Source organism: Carassius auratus, unplaced genomic scaffold (assembly GCF_003368295.1).
Source record: "Carassius auratus strain Wakin unplaced genomic scaffold, ASM336829v1 scaf_tig00217246, whole genome shotgun sequence".
NCBI lineage: Eukaryota > Metazoa > Chordata > Actinopteri > Cypriniformes > Cyprinidae > Carassius > Carassius auratus.
Window position 1 is genome coordinate 222,875 of NW_020528962.1, and position 18,857 is coordinate 241,731.

The 18,857-nt window shown below is 37.9% G+C and overlaps 1 protein-coding gene across 1 annotated transcript in view; it reads right to left on the minus strand.

The window, feature by feature from the left end:
• Positions 1–296: 296 nt before the first annotated feature.
• LOC113100326 (von Willebrand factor-like) overlaps positions 297–18,857 on the minus strand; it is a 30,814-nt gene continuing 12,253 nt past the window's right edge. Inside the window, 32 exon segments of the mRNA XM_026265128.1 lie at positions 297–866; positions 949–1,046; positions 1,755–1,794; positions 2,018–2,146; positions 3,040–3,138; positions 3,451–3,558; positions 3,664–3,704; positions 4,552–4,735; positions 4,835–4,918; positions 5,919–6,068; positions 6,189–6,394; positions 6,483–6,584; positions 7,152–7,223; positions 7,348–7,450; positions 7,600–7,847; positions 8,133–8,462; positions 9,663–9,852; positions 9,935–10,149; positions 10,490–10,667; positions 11,748–11,794; positions 11,896–12,060; positions 12,613–12,756; positions 12,846–12,989; positions 13,067–13,177; positions 14,091–15,514; positions 15,893–16,028; positions 16,122–16,277; positions 17,323–17,479; positions 17,592–17,690; positions 17,780–17,893; positions 17,895–17,921; positions 18,653–18,799. Of these exon segments, the coding sequence (XP_026120913.1) occupies positions 675–866; positions 949–1,046; positions 1,755–1,794; positions 2,018–2,146; positions 3,040–3,138; positions 3,451–3,558; positions 3,664–3,704; positions 4,552–4,735; positions 4,835–4,918; positions 5,919–6,068; positions 6,189–6,394; positions 6,483–6,584; positions 7,152–7,223; positions 7,348–7,450; positions 7,600–7,847; positions 8,133–8,462; positions 9,663–9,852; positions 9,935–10,149; positions 10,490–10,667; positions 11,748–11,794; positions 11,896–12,060; positions 12,613–12,756; positions 12,846–12,989; positions 13,067–13,177; positions 14,091–15,514; positions 15,893–16,028; positions 16,122–16,277; positions 17,323–17,479; positions 17,592–17,690; positions 17,780–17,893; positions 17,895–17,921; positions 18,653–18,799 (5,640 nt within the window). The 3' untranslated portion in view covers positions 297–674.

An 18,857-nucleotide genomic window follows, 5' to 3' on the forward strand; every position in this document is an offset into this window, starting at 1 on the left:
GGCAGCTGGAATTGACACATATTTTATAGATTTAAATATTATTTAAAACCTTTCAGAACATAAAGATGCTATAAAACCAAAGATGTGTGGAAATGTGCAGAAATGCCATACATGGAATGTTTTTTCTTTATATTACTCAATATTTCATGAGGCCGACAATGTAATAACCAATATTTGATTTGTGAATCATGTCCTCCACATGTGTGAATTGCACCCTTCAACACCCTTCACAACTAACTGACTGCTCAGTATTCTCCATGCACACAAACACTCTCACACAAATGAGTTCAAGTGTCTAGAGCTACACTGAGTGGTACAAGTCGAGTACTTGTTCTTTATTGTAGGTCAGTCTATAAACACCCATAAACTACAGCAACACATAATAGTCGTTCAGGATCAAAAATATATTTGTATAGACAGATTTTTTATGGCAAGATGGGAAATCAGAAATCAGAAATTATTGTTTATTGATTAATGATGAGTCTTAATAGTCTATATGTTGAAATAAAAACAGATATGTATGATAAAGTGCTCAGTTATTATCTGTTACTCCACTGAGCAACTGAGCAAACTCCACTAAGCAACATACCGGATGTAGATACATATACAGTGTAAAAAAGTATTGTAGCAATTTTTCACTTGTATGCTATTTTATCAAGTGTGTGTGTCTGCTTTTAGTCGGTCGGACAGGCATGTGACATGCAGTCGCAGCCAGTGACGGCAAGGACTTGGTGGTGTGTTTGTGTGCCGTTAGCGCAGCGCAGGGGAACATTCATGGGCACGGTGCCTGTAGCTGAGCAACATACACACTCGCTCTCGACCTTGTGCTTGTCCAGAGAGTACATAGACTTGCTGCCACACTTTCCCTGTGGGTGAGAAAAAATACAGATAAATAACACTTTCATAGCTTCATGGTATTGTTATTGTTATTAAAATGTATCGACATACCTCGCAGTAAGTGAGTTCTATCTTTTCTTCTGATTGGCAGTCATCCACTCTAATGTAATTCAGCAAACCCACAGTCCTTCTGCATTCTGGCTCAGTACCTAAACAGACATATCCACACATCATGTTCAGATCAGCAGGATGGAGTAGGGCTGCATGATCTCAGAGAAAAATGCCGAATTTTTTTCTGATAAAAATTGATAAAAAAAAAAATTGGCCCAAAAGTGATTATATATAGATATTGCTATACAATAATAGTAATAATTAATATTAATAATAAAATAAAACCACTCAACAAAATAAGAAATATTATTCTCCTACTATTTCACTGTAATAGAAAAAGTATCTAAGAAAAAATATATTGTTTTATTTTACATTACAAATAAAATTAAAATACTAACATTCGTTATAATTATAAAAAATTATTTTGACGTAAAACTGTGGGGATTTGTTTTTAACTGTATTTAACTTGGAGCTTCTCTTTTATTGATGAGCATTTCATTACAAGTCTGGAAAGTTAAAGTGGGCAACTCAAACTCAAGAGCAGCAATGGAGTTTGTGTAGAAATGAGTTAGAGCGAACCGAGCAGCTCTGAGAAGCTGAAAAACACATGACCATGTCTAAATGAACACTGTGATGTGTTTTACTCTTAAACACACGTGCATATATTTAATTAAGTGGCTGTCTTTGATAATCTCACTAATCCATATTGCGATTTTGGTTTAATTTTTTAAGTGAATCGGGCAGCCATAGGATGGTTTATAAAGTGAGCAGGATGTATGAATGATGGTTTTGGTGGTTGTTCTTACACATCTCACAGCAGGTGTCTCCAATCTGGCTTATTTTACCCTGTGGATAAAGAATACATAGTTTCACTTTCGTTATTGTGCAATACATTAAATGTGGTTTATTAGAAGTAGAATATGTTCCTGGATTGGTGTTTAGGGTTTGGTAGATTTAGGATTAGGAATGGAGTTTGGCATGCAATCGTTTGATAGCAATGTTGCCGGTTTAGGATTAGCAAAGTAGAGTGTGTGTGTGTGTGTGTGTGTGTGTGTGTGTGTGTGCATACCCCATGTTCCAGACAGTGTTTGCGGTCAAATGGAGGACATGTTGTCACAAGCGTCTCCAGAACCAGTTCTTCATCCTTATTCACACTGCATGTGTGTTTAGTGCAGCCATCTGTACGTGTTGTATTTGCCTGAACACACACACAAATTAATGCATTTATGACTCTATCTGAAAATTGATAGAACATCTGAAGCATTTACAGCAGGGGTCTCCAACTGCTGGCTCACGGCGGAAGATAGTTTCATATGACTCCTCCTCAAGCGTTAATAGTTGATTTTTAAATGTAGACTGCAGATCACTTCACTCTCTGCTTTTTGGTTTGGTTTTCCTGTAGTTTTCTTAAATAAACTGTGATAATATGCTGTATAAAATCATTCAAAGGTTTGGAGTCAGTTACATTTTTTAAATGTTTTTGAATTGCCTTTTCTCACAATGGCTGCGTTTATTTGATACAAATATAGTAAAAACAGCAATATTGTGAAATGTTTCAAATAATGGTGTCCTATTTTAATATATTTTAAAATATATTCCTTTGATCAAAGCTGAATTTTCAGCATCATTCCTTCAGTCTTCAGTGTCCCATGATCCTTCAGAAATCATTCTAATACGAAGATTTGCTGCTCTTTCTTATCTGATTATTATCAGTGTTGAATGTTTTTTTTCAGGATTCTTTCGTGAATAGAAAAGTTCCAGAGAGCAGAGTTTATTTGAGATAGAAATATTTTGTAACAGTATGAATGTCTTTACTGTCACTTCTGAACAGTTTAATGCATCCTTGATAAAACAAAAAACATTTATTTTAAATGATAGTGTATATACTCAGTGGGTGCATTTGAAATGTTTGAAACAGCTCTTCCAAGCAAAGCTGCAGATCTTAAGCTTGCTAAACATATGGCTGTTTTATTCTTTTGGCCATCAACCATGTTCATTGGCACATAGAGGTAGTTTTTGGTGAGAGGAGGGATTCAAACCTGAATCTTCCCCACTGATTATTCTGGCTATTTTGACATTGACATTGATTACTTTCAGAGTGACCAGCTGTCCGTCCGGTCGTCGGATGTTACATTCAGTTGCTACACAACGGCCACAGCAAGCATTAGGTATCGGCTCCAGCGTATATCCCTATAAAACAAAACACACATGTATTCATACATATAGGGCTGAGAGTCCTTTCCATAGAAATGAAGACTCGTCATCATGCCATATTTAATGACTGTCTTTAATGACAGTCTCATTTTCTTATTCAAAAGGCGTTTGAGAACCATGCCACATCAAACCCGCCACATTTTGGTGCAGCATATCCAACATAAAAATGTGAATGGAACTGAAGAGCTGCTTTTTAAAAGCTGTGCTCCTTTCATTGTTTTTCATTACATGCAAAAGCATTTTTTGGGTGAACTACCCCTTTAATAATCTTAAGAGCAAGGGTTTTACCTCTGAGCAGGGTGTGCAGCTCATCTTCCTGCAAGAGAGCCGATAACTCCTCTTATCTTTCACACACTCGCAGTGTGTGCACACATCCAGCATCACTCGCTCTCCAACCTACTCACACACACACACAGAGTAAGACCCAAAGTCAATCTGTTTTGCACCAAGACATCTGCACATGGCACATTAGTATTCTGTATGTTAACTCAACGTCTTTACCGCAATAACAGTTTGATTCCGCACACAGACATCCATTGGAACTGCAGAAAGATAAAAACAGCATTAAAGATGACAGAGAGCAGCAGTGAATGGGCAATGTGTGTGTGCAGAGTCCAACATGAATACTTCAAAGCAAATAAAGCCTCTTCATGTTTTTTCTACTGTTAAGAATCAACAGCTTTATTCAGAAAATTAATTAATGGACATTTTTAAAAAGACTAAAGTAATGTTAAAATATTTATCAATTATCAACCTGAAAGAGCTCATACAATAGCTATATTGCATCAATGTTCAATGTAATGTTTTTTTATTTATTGACGTTTCATTATGTTTTAATTTTTACATTTCAACTATGACTGCCTTTGCTGCTTATTTGGCATTAAATAAACCAAGAAATAAAAAAATTACAAGAATCGGATGCGTTTCTTATAAATTCTTTCAATAAAACTCAATTGAGATTCTCCATTTATATTCAATATATCCAATATTGGCTTTTGTTTATCAATTAACCGATTGTGTATATATAATTGATGCCCTCTTTATTAAGATGATCATGCAACACTCACCTAAAAGAACAGCGATTATGGCAAAGATTTAACTCTTCAAATGTCTTGAGTTCTTTTCTTTTAAGTGCGCAATAGTGTGAATTCCTAATATTAAGTGTTTTTTGCCACCAACATGCACTAAGCAAATCAGCTAAAAAACTCCACTGTCATGTTTTAATAAATATTAAAATATATGTATTATAATTAAAAAAAAAAATTAAAATGTAAAAAAAATGAAGTATTGTAAAATATTGTTTTATGCAGGTCAATTTGACCAGTTAATCCACCATTGTGTGACATTAAATTAATGTTCTGTGTTTGTTGTGTGTGTGAATCTGTGTACCACAGTGGCAGGTCGGGCAGCAATCATCTACTGTATTGCACTGGAGCTCTGTGCCCAGAGGACAGGACGGCGTGTCCATGAGGTGGCAGGACACGTTTATATGCTGGACGAACACTTCCTCATTGATCTGTACACATTGGCTCCACACACATCTGTCCTGCGGAGACATCCACTGCTCTCCCACCTGCACACATGTGGAGTTAAAGAGAATGTCTTTCAGATGTAAATGCACAGTATTCAAACACAGACAGAGAGTAGGAGGAATAAGACATGAAATACTTGCCTGTCTCAAATGTCCTCCTTCCACGCAGCTGGATTTACGGCAGTGACCGCAGCACTCATCATTTGAGTGAGAGTATGTGGTTCCCTACAAACACAAAATCAATCTGAAATCATAATCAGCCCTTGTTTTCTTAGCTATAAATGTCCATGGGCTTATTGTGGACGACTCATCACTGCCGGTTATTGTAAGGGGAAATTTATTTGTTTCTTTCTTCAAAATGTAATAGCTTTTTAAATTGGTTCCTTGTTAACATGTCCAAGGGTTGAGGAATATTATATTAAGTAGATTTTTACGTTTTCTGAACAAAGTACTGTTGCAAATAGCTTCCTGGATATTTGGTTGCTAAGGTGCCAGACAGGTTTACTGACTCTATTCAAAAGAGTCGATCATATTTTGGTCACTTTATGGGAGTCTATGGGGTTATATTACAAAATATTCCACCATGCCTTGCCAGCATGAAATGAAAAGTCAACCGGTCTATTTTCTAGTCTATTTTCTAAATGCTTGTTATTGGTCTTAATGTGAATGATTGATATATTCTTATTTTTTTTTAACTAGTTTGTTAATGTCAGATCTACATAAATCAAATCAGATAATTTAGTCCACTTAAACCCTGTCTCGTTCTTACCTGCTTTCCCCATTTTTAAGTGCAATACCAACATCTCGAAGTCCCCACCCTTTATTTTTTTTTTCAAATAATCCATTTGACTAGGATGTATGACAAAATATTGAAGATATGTTTTTACTTCCATTTCATTTGTGGCTTTGAATGAAACTAATTTGAATGGTTTTTGTCAATTTATAAGTGCATTAAAGTGTAATACCTAAGGTTAAGATTTAAGGTTTAAGATTTTTTTTTCACAATATATGAAGATTGTTATATACAGCAAAATAATAAATAAATAAATATACAGCATATGTATAATTATTAATGCACTTATAGAAATAACAAAAGCAGTCAATTTTTAAAAGTTCCCCTAAAATTAAAAAGAAACAAATATTGGGTTTAATCCAGCAAATATGATGCAGGGCAGTGATATTTATCAAACAGAATGATAGAAAATAAATGTATTTTAGGACGCACCAGAGGACAGATCTGGTTGCAGACGGGGTCCACACACTGAGCGATGTGCAGGCCGGTCTGTCTGTCTGTTTGCTCCGTGCAGGTGCAGGTTTTACACTTCTCATCCCACCTGCTGCCCACCTGGTAGACCACAGTGTCCACCACACACACCTGCACAATTAAATAGTCGATTACATGCTGATTGTAGAGTATACTCATCAGGACATGGAGCTGCAAGGCCAACGCCAAGTGAATAACACATGCACAGCGAGAGCGCTAAAGCGTGCCGACCTTGTCAGGCGTGCAGGTGACCTCTATGCAGTTGCAATCATTGGAAGTTGTCTTCATGATGTAACCGGTGGGGCAGGTGCGAGTGATGTTCTGACAGTTGCACACACATTCATATGAATCGCAGCACTTCGACGGTGTGACCGACAGCTTCTTGTATGCAGGGCAGGATGGTTTTGTTGTCACAGGACACTGATCCTTTTTGCAAACTGAGAGAGGGTGGTGAAACAGATTGATATGATTGAAAACCATCTTTGTGAAACGAATGAGAATGTGTGTGTGTGTGCGTGCTCTCACCACACTGGTAAACTGGCAGACAATCTCCAGGGTTTGTGAGGACGACACTGAGCCCGTGATCACAGTGAGGGGGATCTGGACGCTTACAGCTCGGGTCACACACTACAAACACACACAGCAGAGCGTAGCAATATTGAAGTAGTGGCATCAGATGTCATCATATCTGTGAGTATGGGCAGTGAAAACATAACATATCTAGGGCCCTATGATGCAGAAAATGCAGATTGAATCACGGAATCCAGTCATAAAAATGGTTTTACAGTACAAGACAAATTTTGGATGAATAAATCAAAAGTAGGCATGTACACTTGTAAATCATAATATGGACTAGTGTCTAAATATGAAAGGACAAAAGACTTTGGTTTAAATATGAAAACTGCATATTCTGCATGTCTCTGTGTGGCACAGTTTTGTATACTCAAGCACAAAATGTAGTGATTAAACAAAATTATTAATTGTTACAATTTAATTAAACCATTAAAACTAGAAATATTTTTTTACACACACACACACACAACTATATATATATGTGTGTGTGTGTGTGAACTTTTGGTATATACATTATATATACTAAATATATTGTATTTAGTATATACATATAATATATATACACACATATATTTACGTTATTTTTGGGTTCTCTGTGTTAGATGTGTATTCTCAGCTCACCACACTCATATTCAGGGCAGCACATAGATTCCGTCTTCTCCTGAAGAACCTCACATTGTCCACACTCCGGGGCTGCAGCACAGCAACAGTTGCCATGACAACACACATTGAGAAACCACTTCAAGAAATAAGGCTGTTAATCGTGTAGTGCACAAGAGCGATAGTGAGAGAGAATGTATACACACTTTGTCTTTACCTTTTGCGTTGGTGCAGGGTAACGCCGTGCAGTTAATGCGCTGCTGATCCAGACACACACACAGAAGGCAGGGGTTTTCCTCAGGATTCCAGCTTTCCATAAACTGAAGCACGCACACACACACACACACACACACACATACACACACACACTAATATCAGGAGACTGACAGAGGCTTATTGGTTTTATAAAGTGGTGGCAATAGCAATATCATAAAGGCATGATGTTTAATAAATGGAAAAATAAACATACCTTGTAAGTTTTCCCATTGTGGTCCACGCACTGGCTGCAGGTTTCTTTGCTTACACACTTATCTCCCATTAACACGGACCCTTCAGTGCAGAAACAGCCCTCTGTGGGAGTGTTCAAGCACAACGATCCATTGCCCTTCATTAAACCATCACCCATCATGTCACCACGACTGAACTGGCTCCGTCTACACTGCTCCAAACATCCGGTTCGACAAGCGTCATATTCCATTGAGTCTGAGCATGACATGGCTACATACAGAAAATGTGAAATTCAAGTATTTGACACTTTGATTCCAATAACATGTAGAACACAAAATTATTAATGACATGAAATGCTGTTCATAATGTATTTAATTCTGTCAATGCAACATTTTCCAGTCAAAAAAAGAGAATATAGAGTAAGAAATTATGAGGGGAGAGATTTAATTTTGTCCATCTGGAGAATAAATATTTGGATATTACGTCATTGCAATATCATATTTTCCCACATGTTTGACTTGGTTGCAATTAATCAATTAATCACAGAAGACTCACGGCAGAGGGTGGGCGTCCTCCAGTCCACACACACTCCCTGCTGACGACACATACTGCTGTATGCAGTAACAAGGTCACACACCGCATTAGGCTGGCAGGCCACAGTCCGACAGATCTGCATATAGTCCTGCGGGGGGACCAGTGCGTGACAGTGGCTGAACACCTCAGAACTTAACACATCGCAGCCCTTCGACACACCTGCAGCACACGACACAACCTCCTGATGCTGGACACACTCGCCCAGAGCCCATCCCTTCAGATACATGTCAGGGTCTGTGGTCACACTGCCGTCAGATAACACCAGACCCGTCTGATCATCAGAGCAGGAACCTGAGAGAGACACGGACCAGTTATGTACATCACACAGTGGGTGGTTGGGAAAAATTTTATGTAAAAAAAAATAAATAACAAAGGCCCTATTTTGATTCATGCTTCATGTTAAACCACAGGATGTTGAATTGGACTTTAAATTAAAATTACAGGAAGAGGATGTGCAGTTTAAAGAAATTCGGTATAGTCACATTTTATTTGTTTTTTTCTTAAATAAATTATTAAATTAAAATTAAACATTTGAAGAAATAAACATTTAACTATTAAAATAAATAAATATATCAATTTCTAGCATGTATATATATATATATATATATATATATATATATATATATATGTGTGTGTGTGTGTGTGTGTGTGTGTGTGTGTGTGTATTATATTTTATAATACATTACATATAATACAATATTATATATCTTATTATTAAAGTTAAATATAATAATTTTAAAGAAATATACATTTGATCTCTTGATTTAAATACAAATTCCTACAGGTGGCATTACATTGATTATTCTTATATGACTTAGGTGTAACCAATCAGATATCACATCATTATTCTTATGGCACAGCTGATTGGTTTCTTTTCACATCTGCAGCCAATGAGCTTGCTGCTCAACATTCAAATAGTTGTCTAGTGCTTACTGTCACACTTGCAGTGCGCTTCAGAAACCCTCACCTTCCCCAGCTCCACCTGTATAGATCTGCTATGGGGTGATTTCATGTATGTTATATATGGGTGTTATTTCATGTTTGTGCTGCAGCAGTATTTCCTACACGCTCACAGCAGTATGCCTGTGGATGTATTGGCAGTGGCAAGTCTCGACAGTAGCAGAGTAGCAGATCTATTTCACCAAGACCAACACATTAGCATTGACATATATCTTACCATGCTAAACTTTCTGAGAGTTTTCATGACAGAAGTGTTAATATCATCTAATAGAAATGCCCCAGATGATTACGAAAAACAACAACAAAAAAACCCACAGAGCTGATATATGAATTTCTTTCAATTTCTTAATTCGAAAATTTCTTCAGATTTGTATTTGACAGTTTTTCCATCTTAAATCCCTTTTAGATAAATTAAATGAAATTTAAAATAATTAATTTTAAATTCCACGTGACTTGATACAGACAGACTAATCCTCCTAAGCAATCAAACTAAAAAAATTACTATTGTAATCTTAAAGGAAGTGTATTTACCACATAAGCCAGTGGTGTTGGGCTTCATGGAGATGTCCATATTGACCAGGAACTCATTGCTGTGTGGAGTGAAGGTGAGTGTGAAACCATGCTGCTCTGATCTCAGCTGGTGCAGTATTGCACCAATTTGTGTCACAGTCACTCCCTCACTTCTGAATGGCACTGCCGTAATCTCACCGCCTACAGTCACCTGCAGTACAGAGAAACATGTTGACCCTCTTTTGCTAATTTAGTGAACTTTTTCACTTTGCATGCTTCTGCAGTGTATCAACCTTCATGTCATCCTGTAGTACCACACTCGTTCCACCCTCCCTCAGCTCCAGACTCTTCATGCAGATCTGATTGGGTGAGCTTTGACAGGCAGCTGTATGCAACACTAGCTCCAGCCCTCCTGAGCGAAGCAGCAAATAGGAGCAAGCGGCTTTCAGTTTCAGAGCTGCACCCGAAAATGACACAACGTGACTAGTGGAGCTGCCCATGCAACTACCTGTAGGAATAGAAGTATGCATGTTTACAATTCATGCATTTTCATTCAGTTTATATAATGCAATAGTCAGCAAACAACTTTTTAAACAGTAGAACATTAAATTGTAGTCACTTGACTTCAATGAATATTTAATTAATCTTCAACTAGTTATTTTGCATTTTTAATTCAAGTTTGTTAAGACACTACTTTTGGCAGTCAAATCAAATAATGAGACAAGAAAACAACTGATGACTCAACAGGTGATATTGCTTATGTTGCAGTGCATACAGGTGATATACAGGTGCTGAATGTGAGATTAGTAACAGGATTCTTTTCTGTATAGTGAGGGGTGTGTTTTTACATGGACAGGTCCAGGTACAGCCACAGGTGTGATTGTAGCGGAGGGCTGGAAGGTTGTTTTTGCAGACGGGTGGCTCCATCTTCTCACAGTTGATGCGGTGGCTCTGCACTGTTATCGTGCCTGATGGGTTGCACAGCACTGAGTGACAGCCGTCTGGCAGCAACCATGTCTCACCGGGCTGATGGAAAGAATTAATCAAAACAGATACTTAGATGTACAAACCAGAACATCAGGAGCCTTTGTTAGTCTGCGGTACACGCTGCATGATTAATCAAAATAAAACCGAAATCACTAAATGGCTAAGAGCAAAAATCAAATAGAAAGGCTGCAATTTATTTTCATAAAGTAAATGTGCTGTGTATTTCAGAGTGAAGTGCTGCACTGTGTTTTTTACTCATGATCCAGTGTTTTCATTGTCTCAGAGTGGCTTGTCTCACAGTAAAACCATCTCTGCATCTCCTCTAAGTTTGAGTCATTTGTAACATGCATTTGAAAATGCAACACAAGTCAACCATCTTCCCAAACTTGTGAAGAAAAGTGCTTATGCAAACCTGGAACTTTATAACCTGGAGTTTTATAGCACTATAAATTGCAATTTCAGAAAAAGCTCAAACAACCCCAATTTGTCCAGCCGCAGACAGGCTGAAACATACTCTATGCAAGTAAAGGACTGCAAACACTTCTGTCGATGTAGGCTACGGTGTGCATTTGTTGTATTCTGAAATGTGGTGCTATAGGGGGCATTAGTATAAACTTTTTTCTGTTGTCATTTTTCTCTTTCAGGACATCTACTGAAAAACAGACTGAAGAGACTCTTTAAAAGCAAGTTGGTTTAAGTGTTGACATTTATAGCTGTCTAAATAAAATCACATTGAGGTTTAATGGCTTAAACATTTAAATGGAACTCTATCGCCCCCTTGAGTTCAGAGCTTATGTACTGCCATTGCCAATGCTTGCAATGCATTGGCCAAGAATTCATGTTTGCATCCGTGCATCGAATATGTTACTAGCCTATTATTCAATTATTCGTTAGCAAGCAGCTGTAGCTTAGGTTTTTTGAGAGATGAAGTTAATGGCCCATAGTGTATGGTTCAGTGAAAATATTCTGGATCTCGAGATCCAGTGAAAGACAGACTGTTTTTGGAAGGTTTGCATCAGATCAAGAGTTTGAATGGTAGAAAATCAAAAGGTTTTAATTAAGTTTCAATGAGTTTGATGGAATGATGGGGATTTTACATCCTACTAAAACACAGCTCACCTTCCGTTCATTCCCGTCATCATCCACACACACTCCAGGAGGACCCGCTGAGGGACATCATCATCATCATCATCACTATAATCAAACTGCTACAGTATTCCTGTTTTATTGTGCTATGTGTGTGAGTGTGTGTAGACGTGAGTCTCACCCCTGCAGAGTTTGTCTGTGAATGACTGGTCGAGTGCAGCCATGGCGAGCAGGTACTCTGTGCTGCTGAGCCGAATGATGTTGTCCTGAGCATGCTGTCCCGCAAGCGTGCTCAGTTCAGTCTGGTCATACTGGTTACCCAATCCAATAGGAAACACAGACACACCTGCATGCAACAAACACAAGCTTCTTGTAAGTCATAATGTTACGTGAATAAAATCATGAAAGTAGGATTTTAAATGCATAATATTGTGTAAATAAAGTAGATATGTAGTATTTACTAACAAAGAAATCCTTGGTCTATTGCTGCATCAGCAATAATCATTTCTATATATAATTATTAATAATAATAAATTAATTAATTCTCAATAATAAATAATAACTCATCCCTCTGCTTTAAATAATCCCTCATTGTAAATAAATAGAAATAAATCACATTTCATGCATACAGTAAATTTTTTCAAACAAAAATACAAGGTGCTTCTTGCTTTTAAATCGGGAATATCTTGCCCCCATAGACTTTATATGCATTACTGTAACACAGGCTTTTATGCATTACACAGGCTTGTTTTTTACAATCTGAAGGAATTTAAATTGGAGTATCAACAATGTACCGCAAATACTGTTAATAAAGTTAAATTTCTACTGAATCCTGAACATTACTTTAAAGACCACTTAAAAGAGTGCATTGATAAAGCGGTAAAACAATTTCACCCACCAGCGGTCAGAGCCTCGTTTGCTGCCTCTTGCACTGAGTCTATTGACCTGTCAGTCACCACCATAACCACAGCTTTAGGGATGCCCATCCGTCCCCCGCTGGTGGAGGAAATAGCTGTCTGCACGGCCAATCGCAATGCGGATCCTGCAGAGACAGAGGAAGGAACGCTCACATTTATGTAGCGAGGCATATATTTTAACTGTCAGGCTGTACTGTATCTGCAGCATGTTTACCCAGTCTCGGTGTGTTGTCTGTCTTGCTGTGTAGGGTTTCTAAAAGCATGAGAAGGTTGTCTTCTGTCTGTTCATCACTCCATGTGACCGCAACTGCTGATTTTGCCCCATACACTATCACCGCCACCTGTGTTTCATTGCGACCTGCAACACAGATAAGTACAACTCTAGAAGTAACCATTAAAATGTATAATATACATGTATGTCTTATGGAGACTTACCGATATTTGTGCCCTTTATAAAGGTTCTCACAAATGTTTTGAAGTCTTCAAACTGGTTATCAGAAGATGCTCTCAGCAGGAACAGCACATCCATGGGCTTTGAACAGGGCACTGATCAAACACACACAGATAGAATTACAAAGAGAGCATGCATGTATTCACTTCTTAAGCATTGTTCTGGTTGGTAACTACGCAATGGTTGCTAGATATTTGCAACAGTGTTCTGAGTGATAACTAGGCTCTGTTGCTGTTGCTATGATATTATGGGTGCTTGCTAGGCAATCACGCGTTCAGAGTGGTTTCTGAGATTTAAGTATTTGCACGGTTGCTGATAAGGAGTTATGCATTGTTACTTGTGATGGTTGCTTTGGTGTTTTTGTGGTTTCTTGACAGTTAGACAGACAGATAGTCTAGACAGCACAATCTGTCATGCTTACACTACTGGAAAACCAGGATATATGCAGTAGCCTAATTTTAAAGGGTTTAATTTTTTTTTTTTTTTTTATAATTACATTTTATAGCTCATTTGCATTTTCATATATAATAATGGAAAATAAAAGTGTGATTATTCCAAGCTAAATACTTTACTGAGTAAAACTTATTATTACAAAAATGTTTTTAGAAAAAACCATTTCAATTATAATCCAGTAAATCATAAACAACTGAAAAAGTAACAGGGTCTTTGAATATTATTGTAAATAATGGTTGAGAACTACTGGTTTAGTGTGGTTCTCACAATCGCAGTCAAATTTTTACTGTTGTAAAGAAAAAATATTATTTATTTATACATGAATATATTCTTTTTTTTATATATAGTTACGTTATTATTTTAATATTAATAATATTTTAATTTAATAAAAAAACATATATATTATACATTTTTATTTTACAGTTATATTAATGTGTAGGCCTAAAAAAAGTAGAGCAAAATTTAAATAGCTTTTTTTCACAGTTAAATCCCCTAAATCATGCAGCCCTAGAATGTGACAATATACAAAAAGAGTGTAGCGTTGTTGTATCTGACCTGAAGGGGGCAGCGTGGCTCTGGGTGGCAGTGTGGGCAGGACAGGCCTTCTGATGGTTTTACTGATATTGATCAGCATGGGCCGCAGTCTCCTAAGATCCGAAGGATTATCCAGCATGATCGGTTCATCCGGGAAGCTCAACTGCACCAGATCCTCATATCGAATCTGTTGGCCGATCCCAATCGGATACACTTTTTTATGAGTGGAGTTCGGAGGCCGCTGAATGACGTCCGTCGGAGGGCTCTGTGTGATGAGAAACACCATCTGGTCTGGCGTATTACTGGGTGTGTCTGTAGTGACAGTCTCATACACTGAACGAATGGCATGGCCTGTGTTGACCTCCGCACCTCTGGTCCAACGTAATTGTCGCATTCTTTGCAACACCTGCTCCCTGTGCTGCAATTCCATGCGGCTGATTACCACAGTGACCGTGTAGGAGTACTGCATCACCGTGATCCGTAGATTCTCCACCTCCTGTTGATCAAGCGAAGCAACGACATCGACCAAAGCATCACGTGTTTTATTGAAGCCCTCCTCGCCAACTGCATCTGAGCTTTCCAACAGGAAGACGACCTCGTATGTTGTTACTGTAGGTGGAGGAAATGTTGTTCCAGGGCTGGGGATGCTGGGGAATGTGTTTACAATGGCAGCAGTTGGTGGAATTGAGGTGGTGGTAGTTGTTGGGATGACCGAAGTGGTGCTGGGCTTTGTGGTAGAGGGTGTCTTTGGGGATTCAGGATCCATTCCCAAAGTGCATAGGTAGTCTGTGATGGCCAGAGCTTCGTCGTCCAGATCCGTCACGCTGCTCATCACGTACGAGCGACTGCTGGGTGTGGCTTTGGTGATCTCATTAACCTGTGCCATGTTGACGTCAGGCCCTAGAGCCACCGTGAGGATGGTGATGTCTTTTTTACGCAGCAGACGCTGAGTACTACGCATCGGCCGAGGATTTGCACTTGCCGTCAGCAAGATAGCGACGCGGCCTGCATGCTCACGCTTGTTTTTATCGTAAATGTAGACGGCTAGATATTTTATGGCCTCGTCCATGAATGCAACATCGCCTCCAGTGTAATGCAGATCACGCACCATCTTCTTGAAAATCCACTTCTGCACCTGCATGTCATAACTTTTCACGCCGGAGTGAAAGAGCAGGACCGTAGCACGAGTGTGGGCCGAACCCATGCGGAAACGCTCCACCACACGGAGGATGAAGAGCTTGACCAAGCCAAAGTCTTCTTCACTCAGAGCAGAGGAGCCGTCCACGAGGAAGGCCAGGTCCATCGCTCTGTCGCAGGCATCGGCAGGCACCGGGGTGGAAAACGGGAGCGGCGTGGGGGTGTTGCTGACGGTGGTTGGTGCTAGTGTGGAGGCGAAACCAGTTACAGGACATGGGCCGCACGTCAACATGTTGCTTTCACAGTGACTGAAAACATAACAAACATGACAATATTACACACTTAAATTGATTAATTTAAACATTTTATATATATATATATATAATAAATAATGTCATTTACTTTTAAATCGTAAAATATTTAAACATCATGATTCATAACTCATAATTCCAGAGAATGATACTGAATGATATTTTTGCTTTACATTAATGCAAATTTGTGGTGAAATCATGAAAATAATGTACAAATGCAAAACAATTTCATGGCCCTAACAACAACAAAAATTGTCTTATGTAACATTTTACGTTTTTTTTTTAAGTTTGAGATTAAAACTTTTCTTTGTGAGATTCTCCCACACGCTGCATACAATAATGAGTAATGGAGATAATAAACAGAGCATGGAGTACCATATCTGGCAGAGATGAGGATCGTCATGGTTAAGGATGAAATGTTTTCCATGGGAGACTCTCTCTCCGTCATGCATGCACACCTGACACTGTGACGGTTCCACACACTTCCTCAACACCTCATCTAAAACTTGCCCTGAGGAACAGAAGCAGACAGAATGTGTGAATGAAAGTGAACTAGAATTCTATGAAGTTAATTTGCTCACGAGCATGTGTGAATTGGCACTACCAGGTGGGCAGACAGCATGGCATCCCTCCACACATGTGACGGGACAGCTCACAGACTCAGGGTGCTGGCAGGTGGGAGGGCAAGCGCTTCCACAGGCGTTATATTTCCACTCACACTCCACCCCTGCGTCCTTGTTCAACTCCTCACAGCTCAGTGCTACAAGTAAACAGTCAGTTACAACACACTGTTCTACAGTGATTTACAGTACATAGCATTGTTTTGCCCCTTGGGATTAAAGGGCTAGTTTAACCATCAATAAACATTTCTTCTCACCAGACTCAGAAATTAGCCAACATTAAATATTTGTCATTGCATTTAGGCCTATACAGTTTACAGTTACAGGTTAACTGCAGTTTTATGTATTTATATAATTGTATATATAATTTTATAATTTTTTAATTATTTTGTATTTTATTATATTGTAGTATAGGCCAATACAGTTAGCAACAGAGTTCTATATATTTTTATTTCCATAAAACAAAATGTTTACACTTTACACACACACACATATACATAAATACATACATACATATATACTGTATATAGATAAATAGAGTGCAAATGTGAACAACAGTGCAGATGAAAGATTTTTAGTGCAAAAAAAGCTTATTTAGTCTGATTTAAGTGACAAATGGCTCCAGAGCAGTTATTTTATTTAACTGACTGATGAGGTAGTGGAATGACATCAGTTACATGCTGAATGAGGTAGTGAGCAGACCAATGCTGCACAAAGTGACTGGTGCATGTCATCATAAATTAGTGGAATATATATATATTTATATATATATATATATATATATATATATATATATATATATATATATATATATATAAATCATTACAATTATTATTTGAATGTCAAAATGGTTTGTTTAAAAAAATAATGTATATTAATATATATTAAAGTTAACTGTAAATCAGACTCTTAACTCGCACAAACACTGGGAATGCTAAAATTTCTTTGCCCTTTAATTTTTTATTAATAAAATCATATTTTCACGACACAGAACTATTTAACAGTTTAAAAGACTTGGAACACTGTGAATGATAGATTTGAACTACTTTTAGGGTAATTTTACTGTTTTTGTCATTTTCTGGTGCTTTACAGCTTTTATAAACATCCACTTTTATTGTATCAAAGAATATGAACAATCTGTACATGAAATGACATGTGGGTGAGTAAATGAGTAGTAAAACTCACGGCACAAATCGTTGGATCTCCAGTTCACCACCAGTCCCTTCTGAGCACACTCGTGAGCGTAGGCAGCAATAGTGTTACAGAAACATGCACAATCACCCACAGACGGACACGAGCATGTGTCATGAGTACAGATGTCCCAGTACGGCTCAGGGTCCACCTGACACAGACAGAGAAATAAGTAAAAAAAGAGTAAGCAATAAGAGTAATGACCACATGGCAATGTATTTTCCTAGTTTTAGTTGTGACTGTTGAGTATAAATGTTACCAACCACACTATTGCACTCCCTGAAGATGGTGCTAGTGAGCACACGACAGGACTGCTCCACCGTCACCAGCTTCACCATGTCTGTGCTGCACTGAGACACAACCTGCACACACGTCAAAATATGAGGTCAGTTGATGTTTCTATATTCTGAGTCGCTGTAAGAACGCGCTTTATTTCAGGCCATGAACTCACTGGAACAGCATCAGCACAGCTGGGTCGAACTTTCCACGAGTTTCCAAAGTCTGCAGCGTCCACCTCCATCTGGTTACCGCTGCTCAACAGGTCATTATTCTGAATGGCATCAAAAATTTCCACAAAGGCCACAGACTTTCCCCTTAAACACACATACATAAACTTATTTTAAGCGTATTCATAATTAGAGACGCAATTTGTGTAAGCAGAGAATGTGTGTGTGTGTGTGTTTCTTTTAACTGCACTACGGAAACAACTTGGATTTGTTACAATTCTGGAACATTTTCAAAGGTAAAAATAATTAATAAATAATATTTAATTCGTACATTTTGATTCATAGACGATTTTTGTCAGGGTTAGCCTTTTGGTTATTATTACATCTCACTTTTTCACGTATAAAATCTTTTTTACCTTTTAGAGTTAACTTGACAAAGGACATGCTCAAAGGTAAACGATTGTTTATAAAACATTCATAAAATTTGTTTTATAAATCCTTTTCTTTAATAAAAACTAAGGTCAAAAACCAAGGTCAAAAAATCATTCATAAATAGCTTTCATTCATAAAATTGAATTCAAAAGTCCTTATTTAACGCATTTTTAATTGTGTGAACTCCTAATAAATCGGACATGCTTAAAGATAAAATAAATAAATATTTTTTTATTCATAAAATTGGATTCATAAAAAAAAAAGATATTTTAACATAATTTTAAATGATTTTTAATTGAGTTAACTCTTTAACTCTTCATAAATAACTAAGTCTATGGTATCTGCTCATTTAAATAGCTAGGCAGATGAGTGTGTATGACTGTTTGTGTGTGTGTGTGTGTGTGTGTGTGTGTGTGTGTGTGTGTGTGTGTGTGTGTGTGTGTTACCCTGTACTGTCCACTGATCTGCAGTGAGATTCGGGTTCCTGTGTCCCAGGTGATGGAGATGTGTTTACCCAGAAGGATGATGTAATACTGTCCCGAGCGCACAATCTCAACAGCTGTCTCTTTCAGCACAGGCCTCTTCATCCTCACCTACAGAAGAAGAGGACAACAGCGTAAGAAAGACAAAACCTGTATGCTTTTACTTCAC